The sequence below is a fragment of the Euphorbia lathyris genome, chromosome 7 (assembly GCF_963576675.1).
Source record: "Euphorbia lathyris chromosome 7, ddEupLath1.1, whole genome shotgun sequence".
Lineage (NCBI taxonomy): Eukaryota > Viridiplantae > Streptophyta > Magnoliopsida > Malpighiales > Euphorbiaceae > Euphorbia > Euphorbia lathyris.
In genome coordinates, this window is record NC_088916.1 from 6423483 (window position 1) to 6447578 (window position 24096).

General features: G+C 34.9%; 1 protein-coding gene across 1 annotated transcript; it reads left to right on the forward strand.

Annotated features, from left to right (window-relative positions):
• Positions 1 to 443: 443 nt before the first annotated feature.
• Positions 444 to 22255, forward strand: LOC136235679 (vacuolar protein sorting-associated protein 52 A-like). The gene is made up of 20 exons (XM_066025540.1): positions 444 to 578; positions 815 to 909; positions 1040 to 1097; positions 1811 to 1906; positions 3041 to 3142; positions 5100 to 5183; positions 8272 to 8352; positions 10271 to 10414; positions 11542 to 11633; positions 12553 to 12634; positions 13477 to 13659; positions 16033 to 16148; positions 16252 to 16310; positions 16578 to 16678; positions 17582 to 17632; positions 17976 to 18155; positions 18276 to 18410; positions 18599 to 18673; positions 19369 to 19426; positions 21587 to 22255. The coding sequence occupies exons 2-20, from the start codon at positions 833 to 835 to the stop codon at positions 21889 to 21891; spliced, it is 2079 nt and encodes a 692-aa protein (XP_065881612.1). The 5' UTR covers positions 444 to 578; positions 815 to 832; the 3' UTR covers positions 21892 to 22255.
• Positions 22256 to 24096: the final 1841 nt, after the last annotated feature.

The following is a 24096-nucleotide window of genomic DNA, read 5'->3' on the forward strand; positions in this document are numbered from 1 at the left end:
CTGCCACTTTGATGGCTTGCTTGATACGTGGTAGCTTTCTTGATCATCCGAATACGTAGTCGTTTGGTTAATTACCTTTTCGGTCCTGTAAATAGTATCTGGATGTTATCAACGTGTTTCTTCAATTCCAGTTTATGTCAATAATTTGGAGTTATGTTTTACAATTTGATAAGTTTGAGAGATTATGTTTTACAATTGGACAAGTTTAAAGAATAAGTTGTTACAATTGAAAATTCAGGGGACAGTTGCAATATTTGGACAAGTTGAGGGGTTATTTGTAATTAGGCCTAATTAAAAGTTCTCAATTTCCATTTACTTCAGTCTCTTAACTGTCACCGTCGATCGAAGCCACCGTTTCAGTGTCGGATTCTCTCATTTTCGCCGATCAAAGTCTACAACCTGGAAAGCTATCCTATCTTAATTCTCCGTTTAATTTTTCTGGTTGCTCGCTTTCTACTACAGATCCAGGGACCTCCGTTAGTCAAAGCGGCAGGCACATACATCCACCACTTTCTTGCCTAGATCTGAATTACCTGCGTTCTTCCAGATCAGAAGCTCTCTTCTCCTGCCGCGCATTGGTACCAGCTCTCTTTTGAACTTTTCCGACCTGCATTATAAGCTCATCTGAATCCTGTTTTCTTACTGTGTCTGTGCTCTCTCTGTTTCCCCTTTGTTATTTGCGAGTCTATACTGTAGCAAATTGGGATTTGGTTTTCACGTATTGCATAATATAGTTATCGTAATGCTATTTAATTCTATCTTTTTCCTCATAACAAACTAAACTAAACGAAACTAATTTCTTTTCATTGTGCAGAGTCAATCTTACAGTGTTATGGAATATACACCTAGAGATGTGTTTGATGTAGGGGCATTTGTTGGTTACTTGACTGTTGAAGAGGATGTTAGCAGGTAATGTGGCTACAATTATGTCAAATAATAATTGTGATAACAGTTGTCAATTTCATTTACGAGTTCTCTTTTACATGCTGAGTTTATCATGTGCTGGTGGGTTCTTGTTCTTCTGTGATTTTTTTTTTAGCGATGACATATCATTAGAAGGTCTTGAGCAAGAATTGGAAGAATGCAAAAATGACGATGTAAGTCACTTCAGTGCTTTTTTTAATTCCATTTTCCTTCCTCTACTTATATTATTTCTTTTCTTTGAGAAAGAATGTGTTTTGTGCTTAATTTGGTTTTTGCGCTCTACCTTCACTTTCTTAAGTCTATTGAGTGATTCATTTGTAGTTAGCAGCTAAATGTCTTCATTGGTTTATTTTTGCACAAGATTAGAAATATTAGAGTATGTACGAAGGGAATATTTGCATGCTCTTGATTGATATTTGGCTTGGATACTTGTGGCAGTGGCTTCCCCTTTGCCCTTCGAATAATCATGTGCTTGTTCTTACTGGGAATGCTAAACCGAGATTTTCTTTATGGCTTTATAATTTCCCTGTGCTGTGAATATTTAGAAATGTTCTGGAAGTGGCGACACTAGTCGATTAAGAAATAGATAGGTTTTTAATGGAGTAATGGAAGGCATCACATGGTAGTTCGCTGCCACCAAAGCTCTGTTTGACTTTTTATTATTGGCAGTTTATACAAGTATAACCTTTCAGCTGTATCAATACGTGGAGTAGGAATTATAAAAATTGGCATCCATGATTAAACTTGTAGGGTTACTTTTAACTCATTTAATTACTTGTTTTACTTATAGTCCGAGTTTGCTTCAAGGAACCCTCTTTTGCCTTCCTTTAACCAATGGCTATGAATATCCTGATTTGTGTCTTTGTCTCATCACCATTTAATATAGGTAGTTGCAAATATCTTATCTAAAGGCACAACATTAAGAGATTACACAAAGGGAGTGGAGAACAATTTGCGACAAGTTGAGTTAGACTCCATTCAGGTGTGTAACCTCCTCTTTTAGTTATCCATGATCATTCGAGTACTTATATGATTGATTATATACATGTATAAGATCTTGGTCTTCCTCTTTAACCGTTTTGTTTTCTTGTTATGTAGTTGTGATCTTACATGTTAGTAAATTTGTGATGCTGCTTAGTTTTTGGTTCAAACTTGGTTGATAACATGCACAAAGTTTTAACCTGTGAAAATGAGGTTGAAGCTGCTTTTTACTATAGTGAATAATATTGTTTCTACTGTTTTTCTCAATTATCGTGTAACACATTTTAATTTTGGAGTTCTTTTTCTTTTTACATAATAAGTTATGCAAAGATTATATTGTTATAGTGATAGTTTAAATTTGTTTCATTTTATCAAATAGATTTATATTCGTTTGAACAAAAACGAATAATTTGGTGCCATTGCAGTCTTACATAGTCTTATTTATTAAATAACATGCAATTGATAGCAAATCCTATCACGTTATTCACTATGATGTATTCATGTTTCCAGTTTGCAATTATCTTTTGTTGCACCAAGGCTTATCATGTCTCGTGATTGTAATGGTAAACCGTACGGAAGAGGGAAAAACCTATTTGTTATATTTTCAATCATGATAACCTAGTGATTACTACAATAATGGTAGTATCTTCATTATTTTGTTTGTGGGTGGTGATTATATAATGGTGACATTCATAGAAGACCTGTGAACAATGCCATTTTAGCTATTGAAAACCGGATGCATTATGAATTTTTGATTTGTGCTTCATGTCCAAAGCTTTTAGTATTGCATCAAACAGTGTTCCATCTTGTCATTGTAGATGAATTTCAAAATATCTCAAATATCTTATAATAGAGAAATTTATCTTTTATAAATTCAATGGATGTAATGTGATTTAATTTCTCGATACAATTTCTCATTGATTTTTTTGTTCCTTTTCTCAATAGTATTATTAATATGTTATCTTGCTATTTTTTGCTTGTTAAGAGTAATAAGATAATGTCACATAACTAACATGGTCACTCTCTTGTCTAAATATACCTGTCTCTTTTCCCTTTCATCTGCCATCCCATATTCTTGTTTTTAGTCATTATAGTGGTTGTTGTGATTACTAGAACTACTATTTCAACTATGCAGGATTATATCAAAGAAAGTGATAATCTAGTATCTCTTCATGATCAAATTCGCGATTGTGATAGCATCTTGTCCCAAATGGAAACTCTTCTAAGTGGATTTCAGGTGCGATAGTCCTTCATGAGCATATTTATGATTATTTAATATTATTTTGGGATTGGCAATTGGATGTCTAAACTTTTTGGATTTGAGGATGCTTCCTAAGCTTGAGTTCTTATATTTTTCCTTTTTTGTTATGCCTCATTTGTTTGTTTGCTTGTGTGATGTTCTCCCTTTGATTCTTGCTTCTTCGTTCAATGTGCTTCACTTTTATGATGACTGCTCTACAAATAAACCTATAGCGAGTCCTAATCCTAGTATGTTAGATGTTCAACCACATCCAAAGTAAGTAAAAGTTTACCATCATGAAGAAAGAATTTTTTTTTATAATAAGAGCGGCCTGCAATGGATTAGATCAAACAGACTTCTGGATTAGATTTCATTTCATTGAAGTTATTTTATTAGTTATGTTAATTTTTTATTTATCGTAAAACGTTGTTGTCGTGTGACCAGAGGTCACGGGTTCGAGTCTTAGGAGCGGCCTCTTGCCAATTAAATTGGCAAGGGAAGGCTTGCCCCCAATACACCCTTGTGGTGGGACCCCTCCCCGGACCCTCGCTCAGCGGGGACGCGTAATGCGACCGGGCCGCCCTTTCTTTATCCTTTAGATAATTGATGCATTTATCTGTTACGTTTGGATTGCTCCTCTATAAAAGGATAAAGTGAGACAAAACAAGCCGTTTCCTACAAATTCTATGTTTAAGAGATCGTGGAGTTCTCTCTTAACGAGCTCCTAATGATTCAATATAGGTAGAGGTGCATGGTCCCATAATTGGATCCGAAACCTGAATAATTAACAGCTTGGTAATAGAGCATGTGAGGCCTATATACCTTGAAACAACAAATTGAAGCTTTTTCATGGCCATTTATTAAGAGGGTTGGACTGTTTATGTTATATAAGAGAAGAAATGAATAGGTTCATTTTAGCATGAACTAGAATCAATTTGACACATACCGATTTTTCATCCTTGCTTCTTTTAAATATTAGTTTGTAATATGTTTAAGAGATCGTGGAGTTCTCTCTTAACAAGCTCCTAGCGATTCAATATAGGTAGAGGTGCATGGTCCGAATTAATCCAAAACCGAAGCCTGAATAATTAACAACGTGATGACAGAGCACGTAGTTATGCGAGGCCTATGTACCTTGCAACGACAAATTGAAGCTTTTCCATGGCCATTTATTAAGAGGGTTGGACTGTTTATGTTATACAAGAGAGAAGAAATGAATAGGCTTTTTTTAACATGAAATAGAATCATTTTGGTATATACCAATTTTTGCATTGCTTGCTTCTTTTGAAGATTAGTTTGTAACTATATTTATTCAAATTTTCACTTTTGTCATGTATTGTGTAATGAGGTTAGCACTTAAGGCACTGAGAAGGAAATTTCTTTGATCAAACACTTGTATTTTATAGCCTTCATATAGTAAAAACTCAAGTTATAGGATTCGAAGGATTTAATAAGACTAATTTTGCTGTACAAGTTAGTGTTCATGATTGGGTTCGAAGTCTTATGTTCACTAATTAATCCATGAGGCTTGTGAAACCAGTCCATAATGAGATTCTACATAACAAACGGGTTGGCTGATGTCATTATGGCTATGAAGGTCTTGTTTGTGCAAATGAATTAAAAATTCAATCATTTGCAGCATCTGATGCTATGTGTGAGTTCTATACACATGAATTGGTCAAGCTATTGTAACATGTTGACTCCTTGTAAGAATAAGCAGCACGCATTTGTATCAAAGTACTTATCAATTTTATACTTGCTTAACCTATCAGGAATATATTTAGTTAGTAAGCATATATGGAGTTACCTTATTGTTAGGTTTACTGCTAGATTCATGATTTTCTTTAATCATCATCTTTTGATACTTATATATTCTCTTTGGGGGTGTGTTCTTTCTTGTTATTGAATTCTGGTTTCAATTATATTACTGACTAGTTCAGAAGTTGCATGGCAGGCTGAGATTGGTTCTATAAGTTCAGACATTAAGATTCTCCAAGAGAAGTCTATGGATATGGGTTTGAAACTGAACAACCGCAAGGTATGATTTCATAAGAAGATTTGCATCATTATTTCCACTGTTTGTCTTAAACTTACTAAATGCTCGTAAATGTAATTTAGATGTTTAATGATGATTGGCATATTGTCTTTCTCTCACTTCCTGACTACAAGGAAACGTAATTTAGGGATGGTATGTTATCTGACATGGGTTCAATGTGTCTTCCCTCTGCCTTTTCTTGATGCTTGATAGCAATTTGAGATACCTATAGTGTCGCAAGGTGTTCGGAGCAATCAATTTCTTATAGATACATGTAAGACACTTTTGCTTCTCTTTCATTTCTGCGTTTCCTAAGTTGAGAGTATTAGGAGCTCTTTTTGGTCAGAAGTTGAGTTTATGTTATCGCTCCCAATTGTAGCATTGTGCAATTTGTTTGAAGAGCTGGTTATGGTGGGTTGGCACTTTGCATGATATATATGGAACTACTAAATCATCAAAAAGTAATATCCCATTGTCTTTGACATCTCCTCGCTTTTTCTTTTTGAAAGATGATGAATTCTACCTTCTCTACTTCTTTGATTATGTTGTTTATAATAAGGGATGCTGGGATATATAAAAGGAACTATGAAGTGACACTGAAAGAGGCTGATAGAGGACTACTAGTGGTGAACTCCTGGATCATAATACACATGGGACCAGGGAAATGAGGGTTTATAGCCCTAAGAAGAAAAGGAACAGTAGGGTCATAAATGATTTGAGGTGCGTTAGGTAAGAATAGGGCATGAGGTGGCAGCGGTAGTGATTCTAGTGTTTGAGTGATGTTTGTCAGGGAGAAAGGTAGGCTGGTTTTGTATTCTCTTCTGCATATTTTGCAGGGCTCCACCCGTTGTAGAGAGAGAAGGTTCATCTTCATTTGAGGCTTTAGCCTATCTTGTTCTCTGTTTTCAATTCTCGATTCATTGAATAACAGCTCCCATTCTCTTCCATTATTTGTTATTTGTTGATTACTTGAATTGTTTGTGTATTTGTGACATTGTTTCTATGATAAACGTTGCTGGCAAAAAAAAGTGTTAATGTGAATAATGTTAATATGAAGTGCCTTAACGAGACCATGTTACGGATGCTTATTGGAAAAGAAAATCTATTGCAGCAAATTACGACTAGGGTTTACATGTGTATGTCTGTGTTAGCTAATTTTATTCTATTTAATATTTGCAAACCTTTAGGAAGTTCTATTCTTTTGGAAGTTTCATTATTTAGGAGTCTTATTACTTGAGAGTCTAGAGTTTTATTATTTTGGAGTTTTTCTAAATAAAGTTTTTTTTTTTTTTTTTTTTTTTTTTTTTGTGTGTGTATTTAGGATCCTTGTCTATTTAAAGGGGAGGTTCATATTCAATAAAAACAATTATGAATTTTCAGTCAATTAGGAATTAAGGGAGTTTGGCTGATCTCTTAGAAATCACCGTTGAGCTTCAAACGTGTCAGAGATTAATATAAAAGTTATTCTTGGACCTTAACTATAAGCTTAAGCTTGTAGTTCAATTAGTTCCTTGACATGGTATCAGAGCCTCTTACACCAAGTGTTCGAGGGTTCGAATCCTGGCAACTCATTATTGGTGGAACTAAAAACACATGGTGAGATGGACCTGTGTTGTGCACCTTTTAAGCCCAGGGGCATTCACGTGAGGGGGGGGGGGGGGGGGTGTGTGTCAGAGATTAATATAAAAGTTATTCTTGGACCTTAACTATCAACTTGAGCTTTTATTTCAATTGGTTCCTTGATATGGTATCAGAGCCTCTTGACATGTGCATTTTTATAGAACAGAAAACTATCTCACCGAATTAACAAGAAATTAGGCCTAACTAATAGGCATCAAAAAATTATATTATACGTTATAATTACTCTACCAATCTATGGTGGTGACTTTGTTCTTCATCACCATTACTCTCTCTCTCATATATATATATATATATATATATATATATATATATATATATATATATATATAAGCCCATGCTCATTTATGAGGAACTTAGTAAGAAGTTTATTCAATTTGAATATGTCGTGGCTACACTTATGTTTCATCAAGGTGTCAATAAGAAGCTTTAGATTTTATTATCGTATATAAAGATAAACAAAACAAGCAATCAAGCAGACCCAGTTCTTCATTTCAATTTTCGGCAAATAGGGTAGGTAAAAAATTTCAGACAAATCAAAACTTGCTACTGCGTCTTTCTTTTGTCAAATTTGGTGATGGAACCCAGATGGAAAAGAGCATACATCTCTGCCATTTTCTGTTTTCCTTCTTTCCTTTCTCAAGTTCGTTGTTGGAATGGATGATATAAATGTTTGGAGAAAAAAAAAATTTCCGTTTGCAGATTTGTTGTTGGGAGGAGAAATTAATGCATTTGGAAAAATGGAGGTTCTGTTGATGAAATTTGTTATTAGGAGAAATATAAGAGTTCTGAAAAGTGAGGGTTTGGGGCCAGTATTGTGATATCAGAGCCAACCACTATACTATAAAATGGATAAATTGGTTAGATTGAGTGGAAATTGTGTCAGTAAGAGAATTGTTAGTTGAACATTTTAGGTTACTTTAAGCAAGGTCAGGGAAGCTTGATGTATTAAGCCAATCTAGATGGTTAACAGTAATGCAGAAGCCTTTTTCCCCTGTGCTACTCCATTTGCTTCTCCTAGTTTTCGACCAATCTATTGAAAATGATAAATTAAAACGGTGAAGCCTCTTTCTACTGTGATTGTTCTGAATTTCTGTTCTCAGCTTGTTTTTATTATTCTGGAATTGTGCTACCTATGATTGAATTGCGATGCTAGGAACTAACTTCACAATCATCCTTTAACTGAAAAATTAAGAATTTAGATCACAGAGCTTATAAGCTTCACTAAGTACCGTTCTTCATCTTCTTTCTGTTCTTTTTTTTTTTCCTTTTTTTTGTGTGTGTGTGAAGCTGAAAGTTGACATCTATGAGATCAATTAATCTTGTCTCTAGTTTCACTTGTCTCCTTTATGCTTTAATTTTCTTTTTTTTTTCCCTTCCCTACTATAAATAGTTGTTTCTTCTATATGATTCTTCAGTTTATCTTATGTTTCTGTTACTGTGCATTGATTAGGTTGCCGAGTCACAACTGGCAAAATTTGTTGAAGACATTATTGTTCCTCCTCGAATGGTGGACATAATCGTGGATGGAGAGGTATTTCTGATTTTTATTTTTATCATATTGATTGCTTTATCATTTGGTTGTTTTCTTGCTTTTCTCCCAAGAAATCTTGGCTATCTGTTGCAGTTTGTGGGAGTGGTATGCTAGGGAGTCTTTAGAATTTGAGGAGGGATTAATAGTTTCAAAATCAAGCTGGGATTATAGCTCTATTCAAATTTTCAAACAGGCTTTGATTTTAATTTATTGAAGCAATGCTGTTTGCAGATGATATTGTGTTGGTTGATGAGACGAAAGGAGTGGAGATGAAGTTGGAACTATGGAGGCAAACTCTAGAATCTAGAGGCTTTAAGTTGAGTCGAAGTAAGACATAATATTTGGAGTGTAAGTTTAGCGGCCGTAGGAGTAGGGAGGCAGGGACAATCACCCTAGATGGGAGAGTTGTTCAGGCCTCGGATTGCTTCCGGTATTTAGGATCTATTATCCAAACGGATGGAGAAGTAGATGGAGATGTTGCTCATAGGATTAAAGCTGGTTGGTCGAAGTGGAAGAGTGCTACGGGTTTCCTTTGTGATCCCGGCATGCCTAATAGATTGAAGGGAAAATTCTACCGGACGGCAATTAGACCAGCATTGTTATATGGTACGGAGTGTTGGGCAGTGAAACACTGCCACATCCATAAGATGTCGGTGGCGGAGATGCGTATGTTGAGATGGATGTGTGGTCACACGAGAAAGGACCGGGTGCGTAATGAAATAATTAGGACAAAAGTAGGGGTTACATCTATTGAGAATAAAATGAGAGAAAACCGACTAAGGTGGTTTGGCCATGTGAGACGTAGAGCGCTTGATGCGCCGGTTAGGAGAACCGAAGAGTGGCAAAGGGATGTAGTGGTGAGGGGTAGGGGAAGACCTAAGCAAACTTGGAGGAGGGTGATCGAGAGTGATATGAGTTTATTGGGAATTGAGGAAAATATGGTAGTGGATAGGACGGAGTGGAGGGAGCGAATCTGTGTCGCTGACACGACTTGATTTTCACGGTTTTATATGATGGTTCATGTTAGCCGACCCCGAATCATTTCGGGACTAAGGCTTTGTTGTTGTTGTTGTTGTTGAAGCAACAATAGATGCGGATACATTGTATTACTTCGACTTTAGTAGCTAGCAAGAGAGAGAGAGAGAGAGAAAAGAGTGGTAGGTAGAAGAACAATACCAAGGGAGGGAATGGAGGGCTTACAACCTCTTTTGATATTGAAGGAAAATTCTAAATTTTGAAACAATGTGCTTCTACAAATTGATCAATTTCTGTTGGGTTATTTGCTTCACTTGATTTGATCACAATTCAGGTATATCTGTGATGGACATAGATTGAATGGTAGGACGAGGAGTCAAATCTATTTTGAATATTTGGAATCTTTTCAATATTTCATTTGATTAATTGATGTCATGTATATATATCGACCCCTTTCTGCTTGTTGGACATACATTGGCAATTTGCCGCTCTGCTTATCTTTGGAGGGTAAGATACATTTATCCATACCCTAAATCATTCTTTAGTTTAATTATATCAGTTTGCTGTGCCTCTTCACTGTAAATTTTTTTGTTGGGTATTTACTGAAGCTATGCATTGTAAATGTGAACTTATTGACTTTCCTTTTTATTTTGCTTTGGTTCTTATAAATCTTGCTTGTTGCCGTGTCCTCATTTTTATTTAATTATTCGTACGTCTTTATAAGGGAAAATTGCTGTTGAAGGATTTGGATGTTTTTGTTCTCATTTTTCTCCTCTTTTATTGAACTTTTAGTTTATCATCTAAGTTCGAGCTTCTAGAATTATTTTTCGTTGCTCATTCCATTTTCAACCATGCCTGTTTTCAACCACATTTCTCAGGACCAAATTGGGGTAATTCTTGATTTGGGGTTAGTGGATATAAATTCCATATTTAATTTGTTCAGGTTAATGATGAATATTTGAGAACTCTTGAGATTCTCAGTAAGAAGCTGAAGTTCATTGAGGTGGATCCATTGGTTAAAGGCTCAAAAGCTTTGAAAGATGTGCAGCCTGAGCTTGAAAAGCTGAGGCAAAAAGCCATTTCGAAGGTAATTTACTGAAGTTGAGGCTTGAGCCATGTTGATTATTCAATTGCATATTCCTCGATTTAAATAATTCAAATTGATTTCTTTTTCCTCAACAATATCATATCTGAATCATTTCATTTGTGTGGGCATATTCTGCTTTCATATATTATAGACCTAATGACCGGATAAATTTATTCCTTGCATTTTTTCAAGCTTGGTGAAAGCTTTTGAATATTAACAATTTTAGTCCGACTTAAGGAATTGAATGAGGAGAAAAAAGATATAAAAATCTGTTTCTTTTTGTTGCTTTAAAATAAAACGGCTATATTGATTCTTTAAGATATTTTTGTTTTTCTATATTCATAATTTTTTTCAAACTATCATTTATTTTTATTTTTCAAATTGAGAAATTTGTTTCTTAATTTCTTCATCTCCTTCAATCTAAGATAAATAAAGATAAATTTAATTTTAGCCTAAATGAAATATTACTTCTAAAAGAAAGAAGAGGTGCTTAAGTTGCAATCAATTGGTGAAATAAGGCCAAAATTGTTAAGGTTTGGAGTTTTTTTTTTTTTTTTAACTAATGTAAAAACATTTGGCCCTCGCTCAGCGGGGACGCGTAGTGCACCGGGCCGCCCTTTAATGTAAAAAAATTTGGATATTTATGGTAACTAGGCCTATTTTTAATATACATTAAAGTTTTGTTGTCCGGTTTCTATGAGCTGTAAGTTGTACCTAAATTAATGTCTGCATTATAGTTACTTGTACATTGTTGATTTAAAACTTAAAGAGAGAATTTGGCTTTTAGAAGTATATTTTAGCCTTTTTCTATAAGAATTATAACTTTTACTGCTTTGTTAACCTTGGTATGCACGACATCATGAGAGAGATTATGAGTCTGCTCTCAGCTCATTCTCTTAAATCACCCTTCCCATATTTATTTCTCTCAGTGCTAAATAGCTGAGCACTGGCTTAATGGTGAGCAATGCTATATCATTCACATGAGATGTACATATATTCTTAAACTTCTAAGAATTGCTTCTAGAAACTCCTGAATTTCCTAAAATAATATTTGTTCTTGTGTTTTTAAGATTTTGCATTGCAGGAGTCTGGTTGCTTAATCTTCACTCTTAATATCCATTTTACAGGTCTTTGATTTCATTGTCCAGAAGCTATATGCATTGAGAAAGCCCAAAACAAATATTCAGATTCTTCAACAGAGTGTTCTTTTAAAGTACAAGTGAGTTATGTCAATAGCTTAATAGTGTGTATTTGTTCTAGCAATATAGCTTAAGCTTTTTAGCTCAAGTGGTTCCTTGGAACATGTTCAGTCTTCTCTTTTTCCTACTCGTTTGTGTGCTTGTTGCATACTACCATATTTAGTGGAGTGTGCTTTGGCATGCCTCAGTCTGAAGTCTCATTAAGCATTAGTCTCAGCACCTCAACTTATGAAAGGCAGGCTCTCCTCCAGGAGTGTGCCTTAAGTCCATCACAAGGAACAAGAAAGGCACACCTTCTTAACCTTGGCCTTCTTTAATTTTATAAATTTGATCTATCTGGTGACCTACCAGAGAACCCAAAAGACAAACAATTTGTGAAATTATTATTTGACTTGGGATAGGATAGGGTGGCATAGATGAGGATGCCTATCATAATACATCAATTCAAGAGAAAAAATGCCATGCCATATTCACTCTTAGTATTTGGAATCACAAAAGTTTCTTCTCATTTCAGAGCCAATACTCCTCCAGTATAGATGAGAAAGATATTGATGTGAAAGAAGATTATGGATGTGAAGAAATGGGAAGTGTAATTTGAATCCTATAATAATGACAATGAAGATTATTTTGGGTTTGGTGATCAGAAAATGTTATGGTTTCTTAAGTGATATTACTAGTATGAGTAGGATATTGTTCTAAGTTCTTTAAGTATCTACTTCAATGTTTATTTTGAACTTAGAAAATATTGATGCTAAGCTCATGCGTATTTATGTTAAGGTTATTTATAATTATTGCCATATAAGCTTAGCTTTTTTTTGCCCTATTTTGTTTTTTGTGCCCGACATTATCAAGCACTCACATATGCCTTGTACCTTGGACCCTATCACCACTTAGTAGCTTCAATAATTATGCTTACTACATGGTCACGTGAAATTCTAGGTACGTTATTTCCTTCCTCAAGGAACATGGAAAGGAGATATATGTCGAAGTTCGTGGAGCATACATTGACACAATGAACAAGGTAAGCTTTAGACAAAAAGTATACCTTTGAATAAAATTTGGGCTAAGACTTATGGATTTCTATTTAATATAATTCCTAATTCCAATATTCCCCTCATTTGGAAGAAATCATTCTGTAAATATTGGGATGAGTTCATGGGGGTTATCTCCATAATTGTAGTTGAATGCATGCAAGAAGTTAGAACAATTGGAGATTAGAAAATATACTTCAATTATCAAATGAACAAAATTTTCAGAAACTGTATCTTATATAACCTAAATTTCCAGTAAGATAAGACCATAAATTTATGTATTTTACAAGAACACTGAGATCAGCTACCACTGGATGTAATCTTGTCTATATCTCCGCTACATGAAAATGAAAGGATCTTTGTTGTTAGGCATAAAAAGATTGGGTACTCCAACCCCTTCATACATATTAAGTAATATTATTGTTGGTATGTAACAAATAAAAATGTTCCTATTATTTGTAGCTTAATTACATTTTCTGTGCAAGTTAAGGAGAATAATATGCATATAGAATAATGAACTTGTCAAATTGTTTTAATTTTATACAGTACTTCATAGTTCATATTGAATTGCAAGTTATTATAAGCATTAATATTCCATTTTGGAAGTGGTGAACTTACATGTTCAAATTACATTGTATTTTCACGGTACAGTAATTTATTGCATATATATGTAATTAACTCTTCAATTTAATTCAATATAAGTAAATAACTTGCTCTATTTCATTACTCCTGGCTCATTTTCCTTTTACCACAAATTGCAAAAGCAGTTCTCTCAAGAACATTAAATTAATATATGATAAGAACAAGGCTTGCATATTCTGCTCTTGTGCAGGTCTTAAGTGCACATTTCCGTGCTTACATTCAAGCTCTAGAGAAGTTACAGTTAGATATAGCAACATCTAGTGACTTAATTGGCGTGGAGACTAGAAGCAGTGGTCTGTTCTCAAGAGCAAGGGAGCCTTTAAAGAATCGATCAGCTGTTTTTGCATTGGGGGAGAGGATTAATATTTTGAAGGTTTTCTTTTTTCCTAATTCATTGTGGAATATTGCTGTCTAGCTATCAGTTATTTTATAATAAACGCTATATTGATAATGATTCTTTGAGCATGGACTGTTATCCTCCCTGTCTTCCAGAGTTCAGTGTCTTCCTTTTCTTTTTCTGGAAACTTGCCTATGCTAATCTTGTTTCTGGTACCATCATTAGAAACCTGTAATAATTGAAGAAAATTTATGTCCAAGGTATCAAGGAACCAATTGAACTAAAAGCTTAAGCTGATAGTTAATGCCTGTTACAAACCATGTGAATACACTGGAAACACATGGGATACCATATAGACTAAAACTATATGAATATATTTCATTCAAGGAGAATACACATATACATACACATTAAGGATACTATCTAGACAACTACACCCCATACCTAGACAGACCCATACCATGCTTACATTATTACAAGTCCCAAGAATAGCTTTTATAATTATCTCTGACGCACCCCCTCACGCGAATGCTCCTTGGGCTTGAGGTGTGTACAACACATGCTCATCCCACCATGTGTTTAAATTCATCAATAAGTGAGGTATATTTAAACATAGGAATTGCACGGAAGCTGAAACAGAAATGGATACCGAGAAACGTAATTTCTGAAAAACGTAGGAAACGGAAACGTGGGGGAAACATGTAAATATTAAAAATGTAGGGGCGTATTTTATAAATATTAAAAATATAATAATACATTAAAAAAACAAGATTGAAGAACAAGAGGAAGAAAGTCCAAGCTCAATCGAAATTCAAGAGACAAAGATTATAGGAGAAAGAAATATGGGTAAGTTCTTTACATTGAAGGATACAAAGAAGGAATTATCTCTTGTCAGATATTAATATGGAGTGAACCTTTAACTATCAGCTTGACCTTTTGGTTCAAACAGTTCCATGACATGGTATCAGAGGCAGATTGACCAAGTGGTCTAGCGTTCGATTCTTGGCAGCCCCATTTGTTGATTTAATTGCAGGACATAGTAATATGGGCCTGTGTGTGCACGCTTCAAGCCTAGTGGGCATTCGCGTGTGGGGGTGTGTCAGATATTAATATGGAGTGGACCTTTATCTATCAGCTTGAGCGTTTAGTTCAATCGGTTCCATGACATCTCTCAAATAGGAAGTTTCAATTTTCCTAATCTTAGATTGAATAGGAATTGCAAAATAGAAAGTTTGAATTTCTGGAATTTTAATCGAAATAGGTAGGGAAAACCATTTAAAAATTGAGAGAGGTGTTTCATATTTTGGGTAATTACGGTAACGTGTTTCCGAGAGTTTCGTTTCCCACATCTGCCAGAAACGGGAAACGCTTGTCGTGAAAAGTTTCCGTGCTTCATAGGTTATGTCATCAAGGAGTTTGTGTAGTTATTGTAGCATGCATACTACTTTAAGAAAAGAGTGCAGTCCCAGAAGGGTTCCGCTCATTGTTTTACTGACGGATAAATGGTCCGCACATCATTTGACTTTTTCTTCACAATATGTTTTTATCAATAAAGTATTTCTTGTGTAAATGTCCTGCTATGTTACGGGGAGAAGAGAAAGATGCCCCAGGCAATTATAACTTTTATTAAGTTGTTCTTTCTACATTGCAGCAAGGCTTGAGGGACATTTTTAGGTTTTTATTTGAGATTTTGTACGAGTATTTTTCATTGTCAATTGAATGGCATTTGTCATATTGGTTGAACGCTGAGAAATGGGAAAATCTGTTATGGGTTTATGTATTTTGCAGGCAGTTAAACTGTCTGTTCTAGTTGGGTTAGCAATACATTATGCATGCTCCTTTTGTGTCATGATCATTTTGCAGAAGTCGTCTTATTTCCTCATATCCTTTTCTTGTTTTTGAATGTAACATTCTGAGCTATCTGTATTAAATATCTTCGATATTTAATTGTGGGAGTGGGATCCTGGAATGGGAAAATGCTATGAAGCGACAACACAAATAGTTATTATTTGGTAAATGGTCTATAGTGCATGTTGAGCATAAGCCTCTTTAACACCTTGGCACATGATAGGCTAACTAGAAAGCGCTAGCAGTAAAGATTTAACAGAAAAAGTTCTTAGGACTTAGAAATAATAATAACAAAAGAGTAAAAAAGGATGATGATGATGAAAAAGAAGCTTAGGTGAAGAAAGGAATAAGGCTCTGGTATCACGTCAGTAGTGATTCAGGAATATTCTTTTAGTTATTTCTCTTCTGCCTTTATTGGTCAGAGAGCATTTGGAGATCTTTCTGTTATTGGTTCTTGGAGATATTTACTGATCTGTTTTTAGAGTTCTTGTTTTCATATATGCCTGGATATTCATGTAATATTTTTAGTTTGATGCATCATTCCATTTTTTATGGTTTTAGGAAATTGATCAACCAGCACTGATTCCTCATATAGCTGAAGCCAGCTCCCAGAAGTATCCCTATGAGGTCCTGTTCCGAAGTTTACACAAGTTGCTAATGGATACTGCCACATCTGAGTATTCTAGAGTCACCCTTATTAAATTTATTATTTTTGTTTCTGCATCTACGGATAAATTCTAAGTCCACTTGTATGCATTTTCACATTTTCCTGATCTGCAGATACCTGTTTTGCGATGATTTCTTTGCGGAAGAATCCATATTTCAGGATATTTTTACAGGTAATTGTGATGGATTTTCTTTGAAGTTGCATGAATATGGCATTTTGTTGGAATTATTGAATTATTTAACCTCAGCTGCAATATTCTCCCCTTTGAGCAAGATTTTTGGTCTAGAAGTTTCAAATCAGTGAATGGCTATTAGTTGGTGGTGTTTTCCATTTGCATAAGTTTATTGAGAATATAGCACTAAAACTGTCATTATGTTTTGAATATATATAAAACTCTTTCATATATTTTTGTATGTTCTCATTTATGAAATATCATCAGGTCCTCTTGCCGTTGTTGATGAGCACTTCAATTCAATACTACCAAATTGTTATGATGCCATAGGGCTCATGCTTATGATTCGCATCATACACCAGCACCAGGTGATTTTTCTTCCATGATTCTGATCTCATATCTAAGGTTGGATTACTTCCATATGATTTATCATATGCATATTGTCAAGGGACCAATTCACTTAAAAGCTTAAGCTTACAGGTAAGGCCCAGGGAATATTTTTATCATCTTTGACCCCCTCCCTCCTCACACAAATCCCCTTGGGCTTGAAGCGTCAAAATGTCAAAACTCTATGCGTGACTCAATCTTAACTGATATTTTTCTGTAGTTTTTTCGTTTTTTAGTATTAAGCCAACTTGATGTATTATGTATACCAATTAGATATACGGTAATGATCCATATAACCTAGTATCTTCTGTTGGTTTTTTCTTTTGAAACTGATTCATGCATATAGAGAGAGAGAGAGAGAGACTAAGGCGGTGGGGAGGGGGTGGGGGGTTACCTAGTATTCATGCCCTACAATTCATAGATGAGATGATATAGGATGGGGTTATTTTCTAGTGTTTTCTCCTCCATGTATCTACTAATAACAAAACATGCAAATTTCTCAGTTTCTGTCACTATGATCCAATATCCTTGTTTTTGCATGCCTATAAGATGTTGTAACTTGCAATGAACTTGTCATTGTGATGAATGCAAAATTTGTCACATTTCATGTCTATCAGGAGGTGAAAATATTGAGGCATTTCTTCCATGATTCTTTTTGAGAAATTGCTAATATTCATTCTAAAAGTTGCATACTTTTTATTTCCATGATTCTTTAGAATATTTTCTCATCTATTCATCCTAAACCAAGCGTGACGTAAGAAGTTTGTTGCAGAAATTTAGTATGTATATCAACCCATGATGTTTATCATCTGCATTTAGTTCCAATCTGTGGAAATGTTTACTTTTTTCACGGGTTTGATCCCTTATATTACTTCCTTTTCCAGCTTATAATGTCTCGGCGGCGGATTCCATGCTTGGACTCCTATCTTGACAAGGTTCGTTTTCTTCATGGAAAGTTTATGATCAAAACTTGTTATATTTTATATGGCTCTGCACTGAACTTTCTTTCATAGTTATTTGGTCAACCATGATTTTTTAGTGTCATTTGGGCCAAAAAACAAATGATGTACATGTAAGTTATTAAATAACTTGCAATTCATAGGGAAATAACAAAAGGAGCACTGGTATAGAATATAGATGTTAATATTGTTGCAGGTTCGTCCCTAAGCAAACCGTATAGCAGATGATTGCAATATCTTCTTAAGCAGTTTCATAAGTGACCCCATCTAATTACATATGTGGCATTTGATATATACATTTTTTTTTCTCCTTGGATAGGTCAATATTTCGCTGTGGCCTCGTTTCAAGATGGTCTTTGACTTGCATCTTAGCAGCCTGCGGAATGCAAATGTGAAGATATTGTGGGAAGATGATGTTCATCCTCATTATGTTATGAGGCGTTATGCTGAATTCACAGCTTCTCTGATTCACCTAAATTATGAATATGGAGATGGGCAGGTGCAATCCTTTTCAGACTACAGTGTTCTCTTAATTTGTACTTCTACTCTGTCTCTATCTCTCGGTGTTTGTACGCAAGTGATAAATTACCTATATATTGTGGCTCATCTATGCATGCAGCTCGATCTGAACTTAGAGCGACTGAGGATGGCCATTGACGACTTGATCATCAAGCTTGCCAGAACATTCCCAAAGCACAAAATGCAAATTGTGTTTCTCATAAACAACTATGATATGACAATTTCTGTACTGAAGGTAAGGATTCAAATCTATTTCCTCTGGGATCTTCTAAATTTGTTTCACACAAAGGTATAGGCAGAGGACAATGTTGAAGTTCCTTGATCATTTAATAATGCCAGCTAGAAAAATCGCTCATCTGCTTTCCGATTTGGTATCAACCTATAAGAAGTGTTGACTTGCAATTTTTGTTATTGTAATTTTAGGAGGCTGGTCCGGAAGGTGGGAAAATTCAGTCACACTTTGAGGAACTGCTGAAGAGCAATACAGCATTATTTGTGGTATGCAAATGCTTCTGACGTAAAATCTGTATTCTTTATTCTGAACTTTGAACTGAGATTTCTTTATTTTCTATTATGTACTTTAAGCATGAAATAAGTTGGGGCGGACATAGCAGGTAAGGGTAAAAGATAACTTCCAATTAGGGTTGTCAATTTCTAACACGAAAACATGATTATGCCAAGATTGACATTTTTGTGTCATTTATATCATATATAATCACATAGAATATATAAATGCACAAAACATGACTATGATATGACACGATAACCCATTTTGACACTCCTATTTCCAATGGGAAAGCAAATTTTTCAGCTGATGCTGTTAAACTTTTTTTGAGGCTTGAGAGAGGCAAAGTAATTTAGTAAAGTCATGTTTGAAATGCTCTCTAAGAAAATACCTTGATGCTTTCATACATGATGGGTGATGAAAGCCATGTTTTTCTACTTATCCCATTGCAAAAGGGCTCATCAGGAGAAATAGTTTTGAAAAATATAAAGACAGTTATGCAAACAAACAAACTCCTATGTGAAGCTTACATGAATGTGAAAAGGGCATAGAGATTAGCTAGACTATTGGGAGGTTCTAGAACTAATTCCGGGCCTTTTTCATTTGAGGTTGAACATTGAAAATAATTAAGTCCTTTCTGCGTGTATGGATTCGGTTATGTTTGTAATCGTTCATTCTTTCCCTGCAGGAAGAGTTGCTGCTAGAGCATTTTAGTGATCTCATCAAGTTTGTGAAGACTCGAGCCTGTAAGTGTATTTCAACAAAGTCAATTTTTTTTGTGTCTGGATTGTGAAATTGAGATTGGTAATTTTGAATTTCATTTCCTCATTTAGGCTGCATAAATAAAGAATTAAGAAGAAACAAATTTACATTACTCAACCAAATTTTATCATGGATTTAAATTTGTATCTTTTTTTATGTCAGCAATTGGAATTCATCTCTAGCACCGCATCCCCCATGCGACACGTGTTTCTGACAAAAGCGACACGTGTTTCTGACAAAAGCGACACGTGTCACTTCTCCTATGGGGGTCCTTGTAAGCACCCGGTGCTTACAAGAATTTCCTCTGATCACTTTCATGAATCTTTAGAAAAGAAGGAAAAAAAATGATTTTTTATTCACGTAATTGGAAGCAGGGGAAGTAAACAAAAATTACCTCATGGCTTAGGCCTCTGACACTTATTTTACGCTGCACACATAAAGAATTAAGAAATAATTTACTTTACTCAACCAAAGTGCATTATGGATTTAAATTTGCATCTTTTTCTGTCAGCCATCGAAATTCATTTTTTATCATATTCATGAATCTTTTTGAAAAGAAAAAAAAAATATTTTTGCCGTATGGCTTAGTCTTCTGACACTTGGAGGTACACGGTCAAATTTATACCTCTGTTTCCGTATTTTGAAATTACTTTTTTATTTTTATTTTTTTCTAAAGAAAGAAAAAATTGTTCTAGCATGTTACTCATATAACTTAAGATCTGAGATTTGTTTTTGGTAGAAGAAAGTTTAGGTATAGGCAGTCCTACCTCCAAGGCCAGGGCAAACTGAACGGATAAGAGTTTAAAGTGGAATTTACATACGGCCTACCAAAAAGTGCTAAAAAAATTTTAATCTGAGATTAACATACAGACTAGAAGGCATAATTTTTCTCCATAAATGGAAACTTGGGTGAGCCTTGGCGCAACGGTAAAACGTTGTTGTCGTGTGACCAGAGGTCACGGGTTCGAGTCTTAGGAGCGGCCTCTTGCCAATTAAATTGGCAAGGGAAGGCTTGCCCCCAATACACCCTTGTGGTGGGACCCCTCCCCGGACCCTCGCTCAGCGGGGACGCGTAATGCGACCGGGCCGCCCTTTTTTTTTTTTTAAATGGAAACTTGGGTAAAAAGCACCCACGGGCATCAAAGTAGAGGGTATTTACGTTGATGATCATTAAAGTAGATTTTGGAACAATAAAGTCACTAAAGTAGCACATCTCCGTCAATAGAGTCGCTACGCCAAATCTGGTGACTTGCTACACCAGAATGCTGATGTCAACGAAACGTCGTAAACATGATTGGAGTAGCAGTCATGTGGCAGCCATGTTTTGTCCACGTGGCAGCCATGTTTTGTCCACGTGGCTGCCAAGTGTCAGTGTGATATTTTCTTTTCCTTTTTGGACACTTGGCACCACGTGGATGACATGTTGCTACTCCTCTAATTATGTTCATGTCATATGGTTGACATCAGCATTCCGGTGGAGCAAGTCGCCAGATTTCGTCGTAGTGACTTTATTGATGGAGAATCTACTTTAGTTACCACTGGTGTAAAACCCTCTACTTTAGTGACTGTGTGTGTGCTTTTTACCCTGGAAACTTACGGGGTGTTTGTTAGGAGGGATATAGGAGGTGGGATAGGGATAAAAAACACGAGATAAGTTATCCCGCGTTTGTTTGTGAGATAGAAGAGTGAGACAGATGAGGGATAAGTCTCTTATCCCTCAAATCCTATACCCAGGAGGGGGGTGGTATAAGGAGGTGGGATAAGCTCCTGCGATTTTAATAGGATGGAAAAGTCCATCTTATCCCTCAAATTACTGTTAGGTAGTTTAAATAAGGTTAAAATAGTAAAATGTATTATTTTATCCCTATCCCTATTCCACGTACCAAACATTGAATAATAATTCTCGAATTATATTTTTATCCTTATCCCAACTATTTATCATTGTCCATATCCCAACCTTTATCCTTATCCCTATCCCAATAGAATACCAAACGGCCCGTTATGATACTATTTTTTAGCCCAAATCAATCATCAAACTATCAGACCTAAAAGCCTCAACAACGAGATTGTGTTGATCTTCAAATTTTCCATGCCGAACATAAAATTAACACGACGTTCTCTTCTTCTATGATAATTATGATCAGCTGAGGACCCAAGTTCCAGTTCGGAGAATCCAATATCGGTTGGTGAAGTCGAGACAATTGTGAAAGATTTTGGAAGTAGATGGAAAGCTGCAATAGAGCTTATGCATAAAGATGTTATAACTTCTTTCAGCAACTTCTTATGTGGGATGGAGATTTTAAGGGCTGCGTTGACCCAACTTCTGCTATATTACACCAGGCTCTCAGATTCCATCAAGGGAATTGTTGGTGGCTCTGCACTCAATAAAGATCTCGTTTCCATTTCTTCGATCATGTACGAGATCAAGAAATACTCGAGGACATTCTAGGTATGTTAATCTTTTTACCCGAACACCGAGTTTGTAGAGCTTCTTCAGGTCAGTTCATGTCAATTTTATACAGTAAGGCTTAAGATTCTATTGTTTAGGCAGAGAACATCATTTGAAGCCTCTAAACTATACAATAGTTTAAAATCTGAGAGACTTAAGAGCAGAAATACAGTAAATTTCAAGGACTTAATCGAACAAAATTTGAAATTGAGAGGTCAATTAGCACAAATGCGTGAAGCATAGGGACTTCAACTTAATGTTTAAATGTTTTGCTTTGATCTTATGTTAAGAACAACCAGATTTTTGTACCATGGTTAGTGTAACACCATTTTTACATGGTAATATATTTCCTGTTCTATCTTCACTTTTTCTTCAAATTTCCTCAATCTTTTTTGCATTTGTTTTAACTGAATATAGAACCTTTGTTTATATGTCCGTTGCTCTATGGATTTGACGGTTAAATGCATCATTGGTCACTGAATTTAAAATAGTCACTCAACTTCAATTTGTCTTAATAAAATCACTCAACTTTGAGTTTTGTCTCAATTAGGTCACTCCGGCAATTTCAGTGATTAAATGGGATTGGAATGATGACGTGGGTGACTCGTTAGCATGAGTCAACTTAGATCTCTTACCGAAACGACACATGGCATTCACGTATACGCCATCTGGCAATCACGTGTCGGTTAATTTTTTTTTTTTTTTTAAAAACTTAATTTTTTCATAAAAATAACTGACACGTGGCTGCCCCGTGCCGTTTCATTCGGAAATCTGAGTTGACTTATATTGACGTGTCAGATATGGTGTCATTCTGTTGCCTTTTAATCACTGAAATTGCCGGAGTGATCTAATTGAGATAAAACTCAAAATTGAGTGATTTTATTGAGACAAATTGAAGTTGAGTGACCATTTTGAGACAATCATGTAAGTTCAGTGACCAACGGTGCATTTAACTCGGGATTTGACCCTAACGTTTTTGGAAAAGTGCAAATTTTGCCCTTGCGTTCGAAATGATTCAAATTTAACCCTAACATTTTTTCAAGCAAGATCAATTTTAGCATATGTTATTGAAAAGACTAGTTTGACTGTTATTTAACTGTCATAGCAATTGGAATCCACCTCTAATCACGTGGGTTTTATTTTGAGATCATCAGTGGTCAAACTGACAGTGTTAATTTAAAAGTCATTGGTTTTGCTAACGCGGGAACTTTATTTCCCTTTTGGCAACAAAAAAACGGTATGCATCTATCTATAAATTAGTGAAACCACAAGTATCATTTTTGAAATTATTCTTACTTTTAACTTGAAGAATTGTATTATTTTTTTCTTTTAATGAATAAGCTCTTCAACTATTAGATTTGAGATAAGTTATACCTTAAGAAAAAGGTTTTTCACATAGTGGTATATGATTATGGGGGAAGAGCGAATTTAGTCTTCAGATAATACAATTTTAAACTCAAATGTTTTCCAAGGAGTTTTTAACTTCTAGGTTAATGTAATGAAAGTTACAATATAATAAAATGGAATAGTGATTATATTTGCAATGTTTTGTTGACATTTTTTTAAAAATTTAATAAAACGTGTTACTATTATAATACATATGTAATATGTTTGTATAGTTAAATGTCATTATAAAATTCTATTTATACAATTAAAATCAATGGAAAATGTGAATGGGCAAAATGTGAAAAATGGAAAATAAGAAAAACGTGGAAAAAGGCAAAAGCTGCGAAAAACAGTAAAACAGTGAAAAGTAAAAAATTGCGAAACACAAACAGAAAAATTACAAAAAATGGGAAAATAGTAAAACAATGAAAAATGAGAAAAAGGGAGAAATGAAAAAAAAATATGAAAAACTGTAAAAAAAAACAATGTGAAACCTGGAAAACAGTAGAAACGTCAAAAATGGGAAAACAACGTTTTTATCATTTTCAAGTTTTCTTTTTGCGTTTTCACGTTTTTCACATTTTTTGTTGTTTTCCCATTTTTCTTCTAGTTTTCCGTTTTCTATGTTTTCATTTTTTGTCCTCTGCTTCTTGTGTTTTTCTTCATTTCTCATTTTTCGTGTGTGCATATTTTTTTCGTTATTCAAGTTTTTCTCCTTTTAAGCGCCTTTTGTGTTTTTTTTATCGTTTTTCTTGTTTTTTGAGGTTTATTTGGCGATTTTACATGTTTTTCATTCTTGGGGTTTTCCCTTTATTGTGT